General features: G+C 43.0%; 1 protein-coding gene across 2 annotated transcripts; it reads left to right on the top strand.

The window, feature by feature from the left end:
• The first annotated feature begins 2,718 nt into the window (after positions 1 to 2,718).
• Positions 2,719 to 19,047, top strand: LOC134355228 (diencephalon/mesencephalon homeobox protein 1-like). 2 transcript variants are annotated; one of them, XM_063065014.1, is made up of 4 exons: positions 2,719 to 2,881; positions 12,085 to 12,263; positions 14,058 to 14,412; positions 18,517 to 19,047. In XM_063065014.1, the coding sequence occupies exons 1-4, from the start codon at positions 2,728 to 2,730 to the stop codon at positions 18,921 to 18,923; spliced, it is 1,095 nt and encodes a 364-aa protein (XP_062921084.1). In that variant the 5' UTR covers positions 2,719 to 2,727; the 3' UTR covers positions 18,924 to 19,047. The 2 variants fall into 2 exon arrangements, with proteins under 2 accessions (XP_062921084.1, XP_062921083.1); XM_063065013.1 differs by having other exon boundaries at positions 2,728 to 2,879; positions 12,068 to 12,263.
• The last annotated feature ends 653 nt before the right edge of the window (positions 19,048 to 19,700 follow it).

The following is a 19,700-nucleotide window of genomic DNA, read 5'->3' as shown; positions in this document are numbered from 1 at the left end:
AGCACATCGTTTTAGTTGCTCGGTAATGATGCAGCTCTGTTCATGCCATGTGAAATACAGCAACGTTGACTTGGCTGGCTTTCACTGCAATTCAGAGTTCATTTACATAATTGCTTAAATTTAGCGTAGCAGTTAGCATGACACTATTACAGTTCGGGGCATTGGACTCAGAGTTCAATTCCAATGTTGTCTGTAAGACGTTTGGACGCCTATCCCGTGAAATGCGTGGATTTCCTCCAGGGGCTCTGGTTTCCTCCCACAGTCCAAAGACATACCAGTTAGTAGGTTAATTGATCATTGTAACTCGTCCTGGGATTAGGCTAGGGTTATATAGATGAGTTGCTGGTCCGCATAGCTCATTGCACGGGAAGGGACTGTTAGTATTGTATCTCCAAATATAAATAAATAAATAAATATCACACTGCTCAACATCTTCTCAAAATGAATTGTGTTGCATAAACTTAAATCACATCAGAAGATATTCATGCACTCAGTTCATACACAAGGTCTTGACCTGAAACTTTGACCATCCCTTTGCCTCCACAGATGCTGTTTGACCCAATGAGTTCTTCCAGCACTTTATTTTCTGCTCCGGATTCCAGCATCTACAGTCATGTGTCTCTCTTTTGCTGATTTATATCTGCTTTCATTTGTGTGAATTTCCTCCCTCTGGCATCAGTTACTGAAGCTGGACACCAAAAGTTTTTTCAGTTATATCAAGAGTAAAAGGGAGGTGAGAGTTGATACTGGACCTCTAGAAAATGATGCTGGTGAGGTAGTAAAGTGGGGGGGGGGAACAAAGAAATGGCAAATGAACTTAATGGGTATTTTGCATCGGTCTTCACAGTGCCAGACACCAGCAGTGTGCCATAGGTCCCTGAGTGTTAGGGAGCAGAGTCAGTGCCATTGCTATTACAAAGGAGAAAGTGCAAGGCAAACTCAAAGGTCAAAAGGTGGGTAAGTCACCTAGACTTATCAGGTGGACTACATCCCAGATTCTCGAAAGAAGTTGCTCAAGAGATAACAGATGTATTGGTCATGATTTTTCAAGAATCACTTGATTCCGGTATGGTCCCGGAGAACTGAAAGATTGAAAATGTCACTCCACTCTTTAAGAAGGGAGGAAAGTAAAAGAAAGGAAATCATAAGCCAGTTAACCTAACCTCAGTGGTTGGGAAAGCGTTGAAGTCTATTATTAAGGATGAGGTTTCGGGGTACTTGGAGACTCATGATAAAATAAATCAAAGTCAGCATGGTATCTGTAAAGGGAAATCTTGCCTGACAAATCGGTTAGAGTTATTTGAGGAAGTAACAAGCAGGGTGGACCAAGGACGTCACTTGAATTTTCAGAACGCATTTGATGAGGTTCCACACATGAGGCTGCTTAATAAGATAAAATCCTTTGGCATTGCGGGAAAGATCCCGGCACAGATAGAGGAATGGCTGACAGGCAGCAGGCAGCCAGTAGGAATAAAGGAGACCTTTTCTGGTTGGCTACCAGTGATTAGTGGTGTTCCTCAGGGGTCAGTATTGGGACTGCAACTTTTTACATTGTTTGTCAACGATTTGGACAATAGAATTGATGTCTTTGTGCCAAAGGTTGTGGATGATACGAAGATAGATGGAAGGGTAGGTACTGCTGAGGAAGCAATCCGATTGCAGCAGAACGCAGACAAATTGGAAGAAAAGGCAAAAAGGTGGAAGATGGAATACAGTGTTGAGAAATGTATGATAATGCATTTTGGTATAAGGAACATAATGCAAATTAATATCTAAATGGGGAGAAGGTTCAAACATCAGAGGCACAGAGGGACTTAGAAGTCCTCTTGCAGGACTCCCAGAAAGTTAACTTACAGGTTGAGTCTGTGGTAAAGAAGGCAATTGTAATGTTGGCATTCATTTCAAGGGGAATAGAATATTAAAAATAGCAGATAATGCCGAGGCTTTATAAAACACAAGTCAGGCCGCACTTGGAGTATTGTCAACAGTTTTAGGCCCCATATCTCAGAAAGGATATGCTCTTATTGGAGAGAGTCCAGAGGAGGTTCATGAGGATGATTCCAGGACTGAAGGGGTTAACATCTGAGGAGCGTTTGGCAGCTTTGGGCCTGCACTCACTGGAATTTAGAAGAATGTGGGGGGGGGGGAATCACATTGAAACCTACTGATTGTTGAAAGGACTAGGTATGGTGGATGTGGAGAGGATGTTTCCTATGGTGGGGCTAAAAGAACTAGAGGGCACAGCCTCAAGATTGACGGACAACCTTTTAAAGCAGAGATAAGGAGGAATTTTTTTAGCCAGAGAGTAGTGAATCTGTGGAATGCTCTGCCACAGACTGCGGTGGAGGCCAAGTCCGTAGGTATATTTAAGATGAAAGTTGATCTTTTCCTGATCAGTCAGAGCATCTTTTCCTGATCGGCGAGAGGGCAGGTGTATGGGGTCGAGTGGGATCCGGGATCAGCCATGATGGAATGGCGGAGCAGACTCGATGGGCTGAATGGCCTAATTCTGCTCTTAAGTCTTATAGTCTTATGTTGAACAGTGTTATATAAAAATAAACATAAAAATATCTTGAGGATCACATTTTTATTAAATCACATCACATTATGAGTATTATATGACATAATAAGCGATAATAAAACATCGGTACACTAAATATGGTTTAAAATTCTAACCATTCACTGAAGTATTTGTCTCTTTGCTGTTTCTCTCAGAGACTGGCAGCCATGCAGCATTACGGGGTCAATGGTTATTCCCTTCATGCCATGAACTCTCTGAGTGCCATGTATAATCTTCACCAGCAGGCAGCACAACAAGCACAGCATGCCCCTGACTACAGACCATCTGTTCATGCACTGACTCTGGCAGAGAGGCTGGCTGGTAAGATACTTATGTCAGTTCCTTTAAACTTTAAATTTCTCTTGCAACTGTTAAATATTCAAAAGCTCAGTGCAAAATGGTGATATCTGAAAATGATTAGCACTGGCAAGAGGATCGGAAGCAACATGATTGCACTGGAAAGGACGGAGGGAAGATCGGAGAGGCAGCACAGTCACATGGTTAATAAAGCTGCTTATATCTCCAGTAACTTGTGTTCAGTCCTGATCTCCAGTGCTCTCTGTGTAGAGTTTGCACATTTGCCCTGTGATTGCACAAGTTCCCTCCAATGTCCCAAAGACCTGCAGTTTGGTGGCTACCTGGCCACTGTCAATTGCCCCATTATGAAAGTGAGTGGTAAAATGTGAGGGAAGTTGACGAGAGTGTGTGTGGTGTGGGGGTGGTGGAATTAAATGCATTTAGTGTAAGATTAATGTAAGTGGGAACTTGGCAGTCATTGTAGATGTTTGACACAGGAGTCCATCTCTCTATGACTCAATGTGCTTGCCGAGGATAGCAGATGTTAAATCATTCTCACAGAAATATTCCTAGCAAAGGAGCCAGTATGGTACAACTTTGTAAAACATTGGTTAGGCCACAGATGACCTCCACACCATAGGAAGGTCATGATTGCACTGAAAAGGGCACAGAGAAGATTGGCCAGGATGTTACCCTATAATTCAATTTTGAGGAAATATGGAGCAGGTTGTCTTTGTTTTCCTTGTAATGGAGGAGGTTAAGGACAACCTGATAGAAGTGTAATGAAATATGGGAAGTATGGATTGGTTAGAAGGTTGGAAGCTCTTCCCCATAGCAGAGGGATCTAAAAATAAAGGGATTAAAAGGTTTAGAAGGCGCCTGAAAAACTCCTTCACCCAGAGAATGGGTGTGACCGGGAATGCACTGCCTGAGTTGGTGGTAGAGGTAAGCACTCTCACAATATTTTACAGAACCACTTGGATCCCCAGAGCAAAAAATGCTACAGGCCAAGTACTACCTATCAGGATTGCTTTTTAATGACCAGCATTGATTTGGAGGCTTGTGGGCCAGTATCTGTGAAGTATGACTCTATGATGCATCAATGTAAAGATATCACAGATGGCAAGAGAAACCTAGAAAAGATAAATATAAAATCTATATGTGACTAAAAATTAACAATTTGTTGTAATAGCAAAGTACAACACAAAAGCAACACCAATAGTCTTAATGCAGTCAACATGCTCAATGAACATGAACTAACAATCAACATCATCAGCACACACTAAAAATAGAATGCTGAAAATACCAAAGCAGCAGATTACTGCTAGCAGAAGAAGTTGTAAGAAAGTTGAAAAACGTGCTGGTCAGACAGCCTTCGTTCAGTTAAGAATAGGATCTTTTGGAAATACTAAAGCTTTTAATGTAATTCAGAGCATAGGCATAAACTGACTGAAGAATGAGTGGAGCAAATTAAGCTTTACAGATGAAGAGGCATCTGAAAGATTATCTAATGGAGATATCGAATATAATTCAGAGAATTTTTCAACCTATGGGGCAGACACATTATCAACACAGATGAGAAATGGAATGTCTTTTAAACTACTTTAATACAAAAAGGAAGCCATGTATATCCCCAGAGTCAATTGCATTTGGTAAAGCAAAAGTCAAAATGTCTAACCAATCAAGTGCAAAATCAAATCAGGCTTAGACAGAAAACTTCTGTCGGCTAAAGCAAAACAGTCCTCCAAACAACGTAGATGGGTATTAAGTTTCATTGACAGCCAAAAGATCAATATTGAATATTTCTTGAATAGGTATGGAGTGAGCTATTATTATCCAGAACGTGTAGCCTGTATGTTTAGATTGTTAACTAGATAAATATATTAAGATTAAAACAACTGCAAGACTATGAAAAGATAAGAGAAACTGTTGAGCTAACTGTCTTCCTTTCATGATGTAATGGTTCCATGAATGCTTAAGATTTTTACAGTATCTCTTTCAACATTAAATTAGATTCCTGCTGTGCCGTGGAGAATTTGTCTCCCACACAACAAAAGAGTCTCTAATAATGCAAAGGAAAGTTGACTCTAAAGTTGGAAATGTCAAAGAGCATGTGGATATTGTTTTGAAAAAGATAAGTCTGAAATGGATCAGGCTGTGTCCCCAATTATGATCACTTGCGGTTAGCAGGGATATAGAATATAGAATAGTACAGCACAGTACAGGCCCTTCAGCCCACAATGTTGTGCCGACCCTCAAACCCTGCCTCCCATATAAGCCCCCACCTTAGATTCCTCCATACACCTGTCTAGTAGTCTCTTAAACTTCACTAGTGTATCTGCCTCCACCACTGACTCAGGCAGTGCATTCCACGCACCAACCACTCCTCTAATATCCCCCTTGAACTTCCCACCCCTTACATTAAAGCCATGTCCTCTTGTATTGAGCAGTGGTGCCCTGGGGAAGAGGCGCTGGCTATCCACTCTATCTAATCCTCTTATTATCTTGTACACCTCCATCATGTCTCCTCTCATCCTCCTTCTCTCCAAAGAGTAAAGCCCTAGCTCCCTTAATCTCTGATCATAATGCATACTTTCTAAACCAGGCAGCATCCTGGTAAATCTACTCTGCACCCTTTCCAATGCTTCCACATCCTTCCTATAGTGAGGTGACCAGAACTGGACACAGTACTCCAAGTATGGCCTAACCGGAGTTTTATAGAGCTGCATCATTACATCACGACTCTTAAACTCTATCCCTCGATTTATGAAAGCTAACACCCTATAAGCTTTCTTAACTACCCTATTCACCTGTGAGGCAACTTTCAGGGATCTGTGGACATGTACCCCGAGATCCCTCTGCTCCTCCACACTATCAAGTATCCTGCCATTTACTTTGTACTCTGCCTTGGAGTTTGTCCTTCCAAAGTGTACCACCTCACACTTCTCCGGGTTGAACTCCATCTGCCACTTCTCAGCCCACTTCTGCATCCTATCAATGTCTCTCTGCAACCTTTGACAATCCTCTACACTATCTACAACACCACCAACCTTTGTGTCGTCTGCAAACTTGCCAACCCACCCTTCTACCCCCACATCCAGGTCGTTAATAAAAATCACGAAAAGTAGAGGCCCCAGAACAGATCCTTGTGGGACATCACTAGTCACAATCCTCCAATCTGAATGTACTCCCTCCACCACCACCCTCTGCCTTCTGCAGGCAAGCCAGTTCTGAATCCACCTGGCCAAACTTCCCTGGATCCCATGCCTTCTAACTTTCTGAATAAGCCTACCGTGTGGAACCTTGTCAAATGCCTTACTAAAATCCATATAGATCACATCCACTGCACTACCCTCATCTATATGCCTGGTCACCTCCTCAAAGAACTCTTATCAGGCTTGTTAGACACGATCTGCCCTTCACAAAGCCATGCTGACTGTCCCTGATCAGACCATGATTCTCTAAATGCCTATAGATCCTATCTCTAAGAATCTTTTCCAACAGCTTTCCCACCACAGACGTAAGGCTCACTGGTCTATAATTACCCGGACTACCCCTACTACCTTTTTTGAACAAGGGGACAACATTCGCCTCCCTCCAATCCTCTGGTACCATTCCCGTGGACAACGAGGACATAAAAATCCTAGCCAGAGGCTCAGCAATCTCTTCTCTCGCCTCGTGGAGCAGCCTGGGGAATATTCCGTCAGGCCCCGGGGACTTATCTGTCCTAATGTATTTTAACAAGTCCAACACCTCCTCTCCCTTAATATCAACATGCTCCAGAACATCAACCTCACTCATATTGTCTTCACCATCATCAAGTTCCCTCTCATTGGTGAATACCGAAGAGAAGTATTCATTGAGGACCTCGCTCACTTCCACAGCCTCCTGGCACATCTTCCCACCTTTATCTCTAATCGGTCCTACCTTCACTCCTGTCATTCTTTTTTTCTTCACATAATTGAAGAATGCCTTGGGGTTTTCCTTTACGCTACTCGCCAAGGCCTTCTCATGCCCCCTTCTTGCTCTTCTCAGCCTCTTCTTAAGCTCTTTTCTTGCTTCCCTATATTCGTCAATAGACCCATCTGATCCTTGCTTCCTAAACCTCATGTATGCTGCCTTCTTCCTCCTGACTAGATTTTCCACCTCACTTGTCACCCATGGTTCCTTCACCCTACCATTCTTTATCTTCCTCACCGGGACAAATTTATCACTTACATCCCGCAAGAGATCTCTAAACATCGACCACATGTCCATAGTACATTTCCCTGCAAAAACATCATCCCAATTCACACCCGCAAGTTCTAGCCGTATAGCCTCATAATTTGCCTTTCCCCAATTAAAAATTTTCCTGTCCTCTTTGATTCTATCTTTTTCCATGATAATTATAAAGGCCAGGGAGCGGTGGTCACTGTCCCCCAGATGCTCCCCCACTCAGAGATCTGTGACCTGACCCGATTCATTAACTAGTACTAATATCAGACATTATCTATATGACTTCTAGAAAAGTAAGGGATATGATTACCAAATGGTTGTAATTTTTGAGCAAGTTACTATTTTGGTGGATTGAACATATCCAGATGTGTGGTTGGATTGTTATATGACAAACTGCCACAAGAAAAGACTACCCACAATTATAAAAACCAGTCAGACTAGTAGAAAGATCCTGATTTGATTAAGAAATTAGTTGCATTCCCCAGACAACGGATTGTTGTCTTAGATAGAAAATTTGCATAGAGAACAGCAGGAAGTAAGGCAGGCCAATTGGCATTCATAATCCTTATTAATAATTTGATGAGGGTGTTTGAGAAATATCAGCATTAATAAATGACAGGAAATTTGAGAAGCTACTTACACTTGATAAACAATCACATTCGAAGGTGATATGGAGCAGCTGGAATCTGGAAAGATTAAAAGGACGAAATTTTGTTCATGCAAATTATTTGGATTTGAAAAACTTTGGAGAAGCAGGCAATATAGAACATCTGTTTATCATTCAAATTTCCAGTATGTTCCCAAATTTTTGTGTCATTTATGAATAGTCCCAATAAAGAAACAAACTAATTTTGACTTTGTGAGTGGTGATGAGGATGGCGGCTTTCTTAAGCTGAGGGAAGCAAGGTGCTAACTAACTGATGCAGTGAGTGCAAACTCATTGCAAGGTATACAAAGTGGTGTGTGTTCCAGGCACTTGTGGATATTACAGTGTAGTAAGGTGTTGAATAATGTATCTCCTGATGTTTATGTGTACTGGAAACAGAGAGTGTTCAAAATAGTCAGCAGGTCAGGCAAGATTCAAGGTTCCAGAGTCATTTGTTATCAAATAATGTACAAGTTATACAGCCTTGAGATTTGCCTGCTCATGGGTAGCCACAAAGCAAGAAACCTGAAAGAACCTAATTAAAGAAAAAAGAATTAAAAAAAATAAAAGACCAACACTCAATGCACAAGAGGAAGAAAAAAATGCAAATCGTGCAAACAATTGAAGCGAGCAAAAGCATTCTGAAATAAAATTGAGTCCTCAGATTTGAATCCCAGAACAGCCCAGACTAGGCCAACTCATCATATTAGCAGGCACAGAGCACAGCAACCAGGGCAGTTGTCTCAGCCTCAGCCCATGGAGATGACCATGACAGCATCTGTAGAAAAAGATCTATCTTTGTTTTAATAGTTTCAGTTTATGTATTTTGTTTTAATTCCTTTTGAAGGGGAGAGATACGTTCCTATTTTTATTTCCCCATATTGGTAGGTCAGAGGTAGTTTGCTTTTTATTATCTTTCCAAATTGGACTGGAATGTTTGGCCTGTTTTCAGTTGTCAGTAGAATGCACCCCAGATGATGATACCTTTTGTGCCATGACGGTATGGAGTAGGGTTAATGGACCTGCTGGTATTTTCCATTTGATCAATTATGCAGAGTAGAAAAGGCAACCCCATAATATTGTTTTGTTATCTAGTAAGGAGAACAAAATCAATCACACATCAAACTGTGCTGATAGGATTTTCCAGCTATTATTAAGTTGAGCTTTTTGTGAATTACTGTTTGAGTTGATTGCTTTGAGGCTGTGAAACAATAACACCAATTTTAATTTTCAGAGGTGCTTACAAGTGATTCAGAGAAGATTGCACCTGATTTTCTTTGAAATGACTTTAAGTTTGAAGATGGCAAAATTTGATGAGGGTTTCTTTTGCATCTGGATTGGAAATGAAGTGACATTAGAATGTAAAAGAAAGGTGAGAGTGGACATCAGACAGCTGGAAAAGAATGCTGGAGAGGTAGTAATGGGGGACAATGAAATAGCAGATGAACTGAATATGTATTTTGCATCAGTCTTCACTGTGGAGAACACCAGCAGTATGGTTCCAGGAGTCAGGGGGTATGAACTAGAGAGAATGTTCTTGGAAACTGAAAGGTCTGAAGGTAGATAAGTCACCTGGACCAGATGGTATATATCCCAGAGTTCTGAAAGAGGTGGCTGAAGAGATCGTGGAAGCATTAGTAATGATCTTTCAAGAATCACTAGATTCTGGAATGGTTCCGGTAGACTGGAAAATTGTAAAAATGTCACTCCATGCTTCAAAAAGGGAAAGAAGCAGAAGAAAGGAAATTATATGCCAGTTAGTCGAACCTCAGTGGCTGGGAAGATGTTGGAGTCGATTATTAATTATGAGATCTCAGGGTACTTGGAGGCACATGATAAAATAGGCTGTAGTTAGCATGGTTTCCTCAAGGGAAAATCTTGCCTGACAAATCTGTTGGAATTCTTTGAAGAAGTAACAAGCAGGGCAGCCAAAGAAAAATGTAGTGTACTTAGATTTTCAGAAGGCCTTTGACAAGGTGCCACACATGAGGCTGTTTAACAAGCTACGAGCCCATGGTATTACAGGAAAGATTCTAGCATGGATAAAACAGTTGCTGATTGGCAGGAGGTAAAGAGTGGGAACAAAAGGAGCCTTTTCTGACAGGCTGCCAGTGACTCTTTTTACATTATATGTTAATGATTTGGATGATGGAATTGAGGGCTTTGTTTCAAAGTTTACAGTCCAAGACCAGAGGGCACAGCCTCAGAATAGTGGAGCATTCTTTTAGAACAGAGTTTAGGAGGAATTTCTATGGCCAGAGTAGTGAATCTGTGGAATTCTTTGCCACGGGCAGATGTGGAGGCCAAGTCTTTATGTATATTTAATCAGAGGCTGATAGATTCTTGATTGTTTAGGACATAAAGAGATACAAAGAGAAGGCAGAAGACTGAGGCTGAGAGGAAAATTGGATGGGCCATGATGAAATGACAGAGGAGACTCGATAGGCCATAAGGCCTAATTCTGCTCTAAAATTTTATGGTCTTATAGAGGTGGGAATCAGTGGAACTTTGATGGAGAGGATATTAATGCTCAGAATTAAACTGGATTGTGATCTAACTAAGTCAAGCTGACATAAATAAACAGTTGGACTTACATGGCTAGCAATACAAGTACAAAAAGAAAGTGAGGAAAAACTGTCATCAACATCTCTCTGCTCCTATATCTTATAGTCTTATATTGATGTTACCATGGAGAGGCCAATATTAGGGAGCAGCCTAGGACAACCCTAGACCGAAACAGAGGGAGGAAGAAATCCCATTACTAAAGCTGCTTTGGCCATAATGAAATAGGTAAGAATAAGACCAAACAGGGAGAAATCTTCCAGCTGAACAATGATTATGATGCATCAGAGGAAGATGATGTACACAACATTGCTGAAAGTTGGAGAGGTGTTATTATGTATGTCTGTCTCTTCAACCAACAAGATGGTGATACTTTGCTCAGAATGATGGCATCTTTTTTTATTATCAAACAAACCAGGTGTAGACTAGACATAGCACAGCAAATTTTATTGGGTGACTTAGACTCTATAGAATTATGTATTATAAATAATCAGTATTCAACTGTAAAAAAGTACAGTTAACTCTGTGCTTAATGGGGAGATATTTGCAACTATAGGGATAATGAATAAACAAGAGGTCAACGAGAAAGAGGGGATATAATGCAATTCATATAAATGGATTGAATCAGGACAACAAAAGACCTATCTGCTCCTTACAGATTACTAGAGTTGAACAAAGAGAGGGTTGAAATAGTGTTCAGGGAAGCTATGATCACTGCTTCCCTACAGAGTGACCTATTTGGATACTATAAAATATGAATATGAAAAAATTAGGCCAAAGTTCCATTGGCAGTAGATATGTAGTGCTTACTAAGGAACAATCATGCCACGAAGAAAAAAAAGCAACATTGAAGTTGTACAAATGAGCTTGAATAAGGTTGTTCCCAATTAATCAGGATTCCCTCAGGATCCCATTTATTTTGCTGCTGGATGTTAAAAAAAAATCCATGGCATCACCTAAAAGAAAATATGAATTTCTTCCCATCTTGTGACCATATTTTTCCATTAACAAAGTTCTCCAAAAAAGGTGAACAAATGGCCTCCTCACCTCATTGCAGGTCATCCTGGAAAGCAAAGATATTTGTTATGCATGTTAATGGAACATTTATAAAGACCCACTGCTCTGTACACTATTAGAGCACAATGAAGCTGAGAGGCTTGGGAAATCTACATTCAACAAATCCTTCCTTCCCTTAGGTAAACTAACTACTGCATGGACATTCTTACCCTGCCCAGTTCCTTAGGATCTTAGCCTCATAGAGTTGTACACCATAGAAAACAGGGCCTACAACCATTTTGTCAATCTATACTAATCCCACTAATGCTAGAATAATCTGTCGATATGACACACAATTACTACTTACAACTGAAAAGCTTCAAACCCTGATATGCTGAGTTTTTCTCAAACACCAAAGGGTTGTTGTTGAGTAATCTTGGAAACTACAGTGTCTTAATGGAAAGGTATTCTGCTGCTAGGGCTCAGTCCATCTCAGGTCAAAAACCATTCACCTTCATCAACAGATTGAGGGTGAACCCCTGCACAAGTTGAGTGAATTTGGAATAAGACACTGCCACTTAGACAGACCCTGGCAAAGTTATAGGAAATACTATATTTAAGGGTTGGACACAAAAGGAACCCTGTATCAGTCCATCTGGGAAGGTGCAGAGGTCCATGGGCTTCACTTGACATGAAGAGATGAAGGCAAGTAAAGGGATATCAATAATGTGAACGTTTGTTAAAATCATGCCTCTCCCAATAATTAAACTATTTGTGTTTTTATTTTCCAACGGCTGTGCATTTCAAGATATTATCCTCGAGGCAAGGTACGGCTCCCAGCACCGTAAGCAGCGTCGCAGTCGGACAGCCTTCACCGCCCAGCAACTGGAGGCACTGGAGAAGACCTTCCAGAAAACGCACTATCCGGACGTGGTGATGAGGGAGCGCTTGGCCATGTGCACCAACCTACCTGAAGCTAGGGTGCAGGTAATGCTCTTCCATTTCTCCGGTTGTGCCTCCTGGTCTTCAGATACTTGGTCACAGTCTTTTCATTTTCACTGTCCTTAAATTTACCAACATAAGAAGTAGGATCAATAGACCCCTGAGTTCTTCGTCAACAGCATTGTGGCTGTACTGTCCAAACGTTTCTTGCTTCCTTTACTATCCAGTAATTCATCCAGTTCAATAATTCCTCTTGGTTGGAGAGTTTCAAAGGTTTACCTCCCTTGGAGTGAAGAAAATTCTCCTGATTTCACTTCCTATTTTAAAATACATTTCCATTGGTATTGGTTTATTATTGTCACAGTACAAGGATACAGTGAAAGGCTTGTCTTGCATACTGTTTATACAGGGACAGCATGGCAGCGTAATGGTTAACAAAACACTTTACAACACCAGCGACCCAGGTTCAACTCCCTGCCTGTAAGGAGTTTGTACGTTCTCGCCATGACCGCATGGGTTTCCTCCAGGTGCTCCAGTTTCATCCCACATTCCAAAGACCTACCGGTTGGTAGGGTAATTTTAAGGCCTCTGTTAGTCTTGCGAGACCATGGATCTGTGCCTGGAAAGTCTTCCCTCTCCAGGGCGTAGGCCTGGGCAAGGTTGTATGGAAGACCAGCAGTTGCCCATGCTGCAAGTCTCCCCTCTCCACGACACCGATGTTGTCCAAGGGAAGGGCATTAGGACCCATGCAGCTTGGCACCAGTGTTGTCGCAGAGCAATGTGTGATTAAGTGCCTTGCTCAAGGACACAACACGTTCCCTCGGCTGGGGCTCGAACTCACGACCTTCAGGTCGCTAGTCCAATGCCTTAACCACTTGGCCACATGCCCTAGTAGGGTAATTGGTCATTGTAAATTGTCTCGCGATTAGGATAAAATTGGGTGATCGCTGGGCAGCACAGCTCGAAGGGCCGGAAGGGCCTGCTCCTTCAATGTGTCTCAATAAATAAATAAAATTAAACTATTAAACCATGTATTGAGATAGAATAAGGCAAAGCAATAACAATACAGAATGAAATCTAAAAGCATGGAAAAGAGCACAGAGCAGGTAAACGATAAAGTGCAAGATCATATTGTGAGGCCAATCATCCATCTTATCGCACTATGGGCCCGTTTAAGTATCTGATAACAATGGGATAGAAGCTGCCCTTGGAGCCTGCTGTTTTCAGGATTAAGTATCTTCTGCCGGATGGGATAGGGGAGAAAACAGAATTATCGGGCTGGGTGTGGTCCTTTCTTATGCCGGCTGCTTTACTGGTAGCGAGAAGTACTGTACAGACAGAGCCCATAGAGGGGAGGCTGGTTCTTGAGATGTGCTGAACAGTGTCCGCAGTTCTCTGCAGCTTCTTGCGGTCACATGCAGAGCAGTTGCCACACCAAGCCGCATGCATCCAGGCAGAATGCGTTTAAAAACACTGCTAAGGGTCGACGGCGACGATGTCACTGTTCATGCCGCTATTTCTAGTTTGAGTTATGGAAGTCGGTGGAGTGGTAAAGGGGTCATTCGAACGTAGAAGAGTACAGCATAGGAACACGCCATTCGGCCCACAATGATATGCCGACTTTTTCCATGGGCATCCATTTCCCTCCAGAGTCCCAGTACATTCCCGTTCCTATCTTTCTCGTTCAAAGCCCAAAGTTAATTTATTACCAAAGTATGCATAATACATTGAACCCTGAGATTCATTTTCTTTAGATACAACTTCCACCTATGGGTAGAGCTGAGCTGTTACATCAAGCTGAATAGTCAATAAAAGTTTGACTATTCCTGTCCCTTTCAGGTGTGGTTTAAAAACAGGCGCGCCAAATTTCGCAAGAAGCAGCGCAGTCTGCAGAAGGAGCAGCTGCAGAAACAGAAAGAGGCCGAGCTGAGCCACGATGGAACAAAATCGGAGAAACCAGCCACAGAAACTCAGGGCTGCTCAGAAGTCAGCGAGCCACACAGTGCTGGCGGCGAGCCGATTAACATCGAGCTAAATGTCACCTCGGCCGAGCAGTCAGACAGTGAATCATCGGCAGAGGAGCAGATGGAGAGAGAGCGGGAGTTTAAAACCCCGACAGAGGAACTCAGGCAGGACAAGGGCTGCAGTCCCGAGAGCAAAGCGGCGGCCTGTAAACGCGGGAGCCCCAAATCAGGTAATAGAATCGAAACTGCCTAATCGTGATTTAAAACTGCAGGATAGATGTGGTGATCGGGGGAGGGGCGGAGAATGAGAAGGAGATGCCTCATCTTTCCAATCTATTTCCAAGTCAAAGCTTCTCAATTTGTAGGGTATGACAATTGAACATAAGTATCTGGAGTAGGCTTTGGTTTGAAATTTATCTTCCTCGTTATGTTGGCTTTCAAAATTTCCCAGTCTGCACATGGTGGTTGCAGGTTGCCCGCCGTTAAATTCAGATCCACCCGGACTCCAGTCCAGAGATTGCTGAGTCCTCCGAGCTGCTCAGAGATGGACTGCTTTTTAAAACAACTCTCATTCTCCTGGCTAGATCTAATCTGTTCAGAAGCGGAAAAGATTCCCCACACGGGAGACAACCTCTTGTGACTACATCCCGATTCCCAATCTGTTCGTCATTTAAAGCCACCAGGGTTCCTGCCAATAGAATTTATACAGACTGTACTCTCAGATTTGTACATTCCCGCACAAATCCCAAATTCCTCCAAACTTTTTTTCATTGTTCAAAATATTCGGGATTCTAGAACCCGAAGCCACTCCTCCGATCAAGTCGGATCAATGTCGCATCCCAACCACGGGGCTCTGGAGTGAGTTCTAGCACAACCCTGTTCATTAGATAGTTCAATGGGTTGAACTAGCGAACTATGCGCAGTGATGTTTCTGTGGTTGTTAGTATTTGTTGTTCAGTGAAATATAAAATACAAAAAAAAAACAATTGTCTCCTGCAGAATGGGTATGCATTCAGGTCTGTATGTCTACTGTTTTGGGCAAAATTTAGAAGTCGGAAAAGGACAGTTCTTGAGGTTGGTAGCAAAGGATGATTGGGAAGGAAAACATTTCTACTGATCCACCAGTGTTTCATAAAGATTAGCTAAAGTCAGCTGAAAGGAATGAAGAGCCGTGAGGGAGGAAAAAAAAGTTTTTTTACTTCAACTCCAAAGTGTGAAAACTAGTTCGTTTGGCATTCAGTTGCTCTGTATCCATAACACCACACGACCGTAAGACATAGGATCAGAATGAGGCCATTCCGCCCATCGAGTCGTCCCTGCCATTCGATCTGGCTGATTTATTTCCCCTGTCAACCTCATTCTCCTGCCTTTTCCTGTAACCTTTGACGCCCTTACAAACCAAGAGCATATCAACTTTCCCTTTAAATACAGTATACCAAATGATTTGCCGTCTGTGGCAATGAATTCCACGGACTCGCCACCTTCTGACTAAAGAAATTATTCCTCATCTCTGTTCTACTCTGCGACTGTGTCCTCTGGTCCTAGGCTCTCCCACTACTGAAACATCCTCTCCACATCCACTCCATCTAGGCCTTTCAGTATCCGGTAGGGTTTAATGAGATACCCCCCCCCCCCCCATTCTTCTAAACATTAGTGAGTACGAGGCCATGTCTTGCGGCCTCCTTGTGAAATAGATGTCCTGGATAGAGACTGAGCACGGCCAGGTTCATTTGTTAATAAAAAACATGTTGATGGCTGGCCTGCTCTGGTGTGACCCGGTTAGCCTCGCTTGGATCAATACCTTCCTTGTCGACTGCAGTCTGCGTCTCCAACCCGCACCCTCCGTTGGTCCCTCCGCGAGCTCGAGTTTGAAGAGCTCGGCACTTTAATAGTTCGGAATCCCTGTTAATGAAGTGGAAGGCTGAAAAGTTTGGATGGGATTTTCCGCTCAACCTCTCGGCGTCGGTGTCATGTTGGTTTTGATCAGATAAAGATCTTATTTCCAATGATTAGTTTTCTGACAGCTCATCAGGTTTCAAACGCAGACGAGTGAAACCAGGGCTGTCAGTACTGATGTGTTCTTTGTCTGAGTACCAGCTATGTGATTTTTGTGGTTTCCAGGTGCGTTTAGCAATGCACTGTTTGAATTAATTGCGCCTCACCGGAGACTTGAAAGTAAAACAAGTCAAAACTCTGGATGATCTTTGATATAGGCTGCAGTGGCAATCTTACCGGACAACCATGATTCTGTCCGCATATGCCAACACTCCAGTATTCAGTATCTCGGTCCCATGGTTCTCATTCCCTGATCAATAACCCCACACTCACACACGCCTTTAGTCAATCCTGCCGTATCAAGGACGGCGTGATGCTTCTCCAGTTTTATGGGCTCACCGTTGGCGAATAAGGTTACAGTAGGAACTGTAGACTTTTCAGCAGAGGAGCCAAAGGAGACGAGAGGGTAGGTAACTTGGAGATATGTTTTACATCCTCCGCTGTTCGCGCAATACTTTGCTCCCTGGTGCACGAACGCCAGGTTTTCCATATCATTCCCAATGCGTCTTCCCCACTTGGTGCAGGGATTCGCTGGATTTCGTGGAAATGCTCACATCATCGTGGAGGTTTGGAAAACATTCTTGTACGCTTTCCTGTCTGCTTAGTAATGCGTTCCCTTACCAGAGCTCCCTCCAAGAGGACCACAACTTTGTCGTAGGGTTCGGAGGCTTGAGTGTCTCAATGACTCGGAGAGCTATGTTGGCCGGAGTCGGGGCCTTGTGCCTTGATCCTCACCCATGTCACAAAGGTCAAGGGGTCGAGGTCAGACTAAGAGTGGTCCACCAATCTTCCAGGTTCGGAGCTTCAGTTTAGGGCTAACAACCTTAACTGGTTTTAAAAAAAATAGTTACGAAAACGGCAATGAAGACAGAGGACCTTCATTGCTGCCCAAAGCGCCAGCGGCGTTACGCGAAGTAAGTTACCAGAGCTCGTTTCATGTGTTTGTTTTGGTGCCTTGGTGTCAGGCACGTGAAAGTCCGAAAGTAGCTCGGGCCTCAATACTGGGAACGTTGTCTCGGGAGGGGTCACTCAACGTCGGCGCGCTTCTCCTTCCAGTAGATGTGAAGGATTTGGTCAACGAGGAGAAGTGTAAATAATTCACAAAACCTCAGATCTTTTTCCACTGAGGTTGGGTGACACTAGAACAGAAGGGCGAAAGCTCAAATATTCAAGGGGAACCTGGGGGAGAAGTTTTTTACTCAGAGGGCCATGTGGGTCTGGAACGAGCAGCCAGAGGTTGGGTTGGATGCGGGTTCGATTGCAATATTGAAGAGAAGTTTGAATAAGTACGGTATGGAGGGCTATGGTCAACGTGCGGGTTGACGAGACTACGCAGAATAACAGTTCTGCACGAACTAGATGGGCCGTAGGGCCTGATTCTGTGCTGCAGTGCTCTTTGACATTCAGTCTACCGGGTTACCGAAATTCCAGCACTCTCACTCTATATAGAGCAGTTACTGTATCTCAAAGCACTAGAAAATACTACAAACACACACGGACTCACGCACAGGCATTAGCCTTCCAGGCTGATGTGATAATTGCAAAGGAATGAGACACATTCCGTTCCACCATCCTCTTCCCCCTCTTCAATCTGCTGGCCAATATAGAGCTTCCTAGCATTTCATGATCTCGCAAGAGCGAATGACTAGGATGATGTGTCCGTATTTTATGGAAGACACATCTCAGTCCTCCTCCAAATAGCAGAAAATGGCCGTTCACACCCAGGAGTCGAGAGCTAGTTTGCACTAGGAGGCTTAAAGTCAAGTCAGCTCTACTGGAAAACTTTTGTTGAATGAAGCACAGCCAAAGTCCATTCTAGAGGAACCCCATAGGCCCGCACTTTAAGAATGTAATGACGGTAGTTTCTCCAAAGCAATCCGCCTGTTTAGTTGTTGCCAATTACATATGTTGCGGGGATTATGCGGATGTTTACGCGGACGCACGGGTGGATCTGTTGACGCCGATTTTACCTTTCGTTAGACGTGCGGGAGTCACCTTTAAAAACCTGCTTTATTCATTGTGTTGGAAGAGCCCTAGTTAGTCCCATGGTGGTCAGATTATGCGCTCAGTTTCTAGCCCCGGTGAAGACAAACCTGTTTAAGCATTAGAAAATATTCTGCATTTTCATTGTATTCCGGAGTTGGCGTGGAACAACAGCAGTAGATGGTCACAGCTTTTTCGGTGTTATGTTATATACAATAATTCAACCATCTGTTTTGTTCACGTAAGGGAAGGCTGTACCCCAACTAAATCTGTGCTGTATTCATTGCTTTCATTAGATTCACCCATCAACACGACGGGGACGCCCGCGTCCAGCACTGGAGGTAATGTGGTGCAAACCCACTCATATTCCTCGTCTCCCCTGAGCTTGTTCCGACTGCAAGAGCAGTTCCGTCAGCACATGGCAGCAACCAACAACCTGGTTCATTACTCCTCCTTTGACATGGGTAGCCCTCCGGCCATGCCATACCTGGGCATGAATATGAACGTAGCCCCCATCAGCTCTCTCCACTGCCAGTCCTACTACCAGTCGCTGTCGCACGCCCAGCAAGTGTGGTCCAGTCCGATCCTGCAGGCATCAAGCGCGCTGCCTAACCTCAACAGCAAAACCACGAGCATTGAAAACCTTCGGCTTCGAGCAAAGCAACACGCCGCCTCTCTGGGCCTTGACAGCTTACCGAACTGACAAGAGAATGTGAAAAATACATACTTCGGAATGAAGACTTAACCGCAACGCAAGATGTTACTGAATCTAAGACTAGCTGGATGTTGCTAGCTCCAGCAAGATGCTTTAAAAGCGTATGCAAAAGAGAAACTTCACCGCATTTCAATTCCTAAAAACAGGAATGACCAAATAATTGTACGGGAAAGCTAAAACCAACACGTTCTTCTGAAAAAGATCTCATTAGTCCAGCTTCAAGTTAAAAGTAACCTATTGCAAATCAGTTCAGGTAGTACATTTAAAAAATCGGTACTTCGCATTAGTGCCAGGGTATCATTAAAGCAATTATACGATGAGTTTTAATAAGTGCCCTTTCAGAAGACAATTAGTATCACAACCTCCCGATTAAATTAACTTAGCGCGCAGACATTTGAGTTGGGAAGATCGTCGAAACATCTCCTGAAGTAATTGGTGGCCGTTCACTTTAAGTAAATTAACGGTGGGCAGGGGAAGCAAAAGTAAATTTTTGCATTTTTTAAATCTTTTACAGGGCACCGATAATAAGACTAAAAATTTCGTCTTAAAGTTTTTTTTTAAATGTCGCCAAGTGTGAAAGACAGCTCTTGGAACGCGATTCCAAGCGCTGCCCTTCCAAGCGACCGTAATTTCACTTCCTTCTCGCATTGATTACAGAAGCAATCATCAGCAGAGGCTGGGCTTGGTTTAAGTTCATCAAGAAATTTATTCTTATTGACAAAACAAAATTACATCTCAATCTTGTTAACATGTCTTCATAATTGC

Source organism: Mobula hypostoma, chromosome 12 (assembly GCF_963921235.1).
Source record: "Mobula hypostoma chromosome 12, sMobHyp1.1, whole genome shotgun sequence".
NCBI lineage: Eukaryota > Metazoa > Chordata > Chondrichthyes > Myliobatiformes > Myliobatidae > Mobula > Mobula hypostoma.
The sequence above is the reverse complement of the archived record's forward strand: the minus strand, read 5'-3'. Positions and strand labels throughout refer to the sequence as shown.

Bases quoted from the DNA above. Each gene is read 5' to 3' on its own strand.
- LOC134355228 (XM_063065013.1), top strand. From the start codon at position 2,728: ATGCAGCATTACGGGGTCAATGGTTATTCCCTTCATGCCATGAACTCT. The intron at 2,880-12,067 runs TGGTAAGATACT...TTTATTTTCCAA, and splicing joins ACTCTGGCAGAGAGGCTGGC to CGGCTGTGCATTTCAAGATA. The intron at 12,264-14,057 runs GTAATGCTCTTC...TGTCCCTTTCAG, and splicing joins TACCTGAAGCTAGGGTGCAG to GTGTGGTTTAAAAACAGGCG.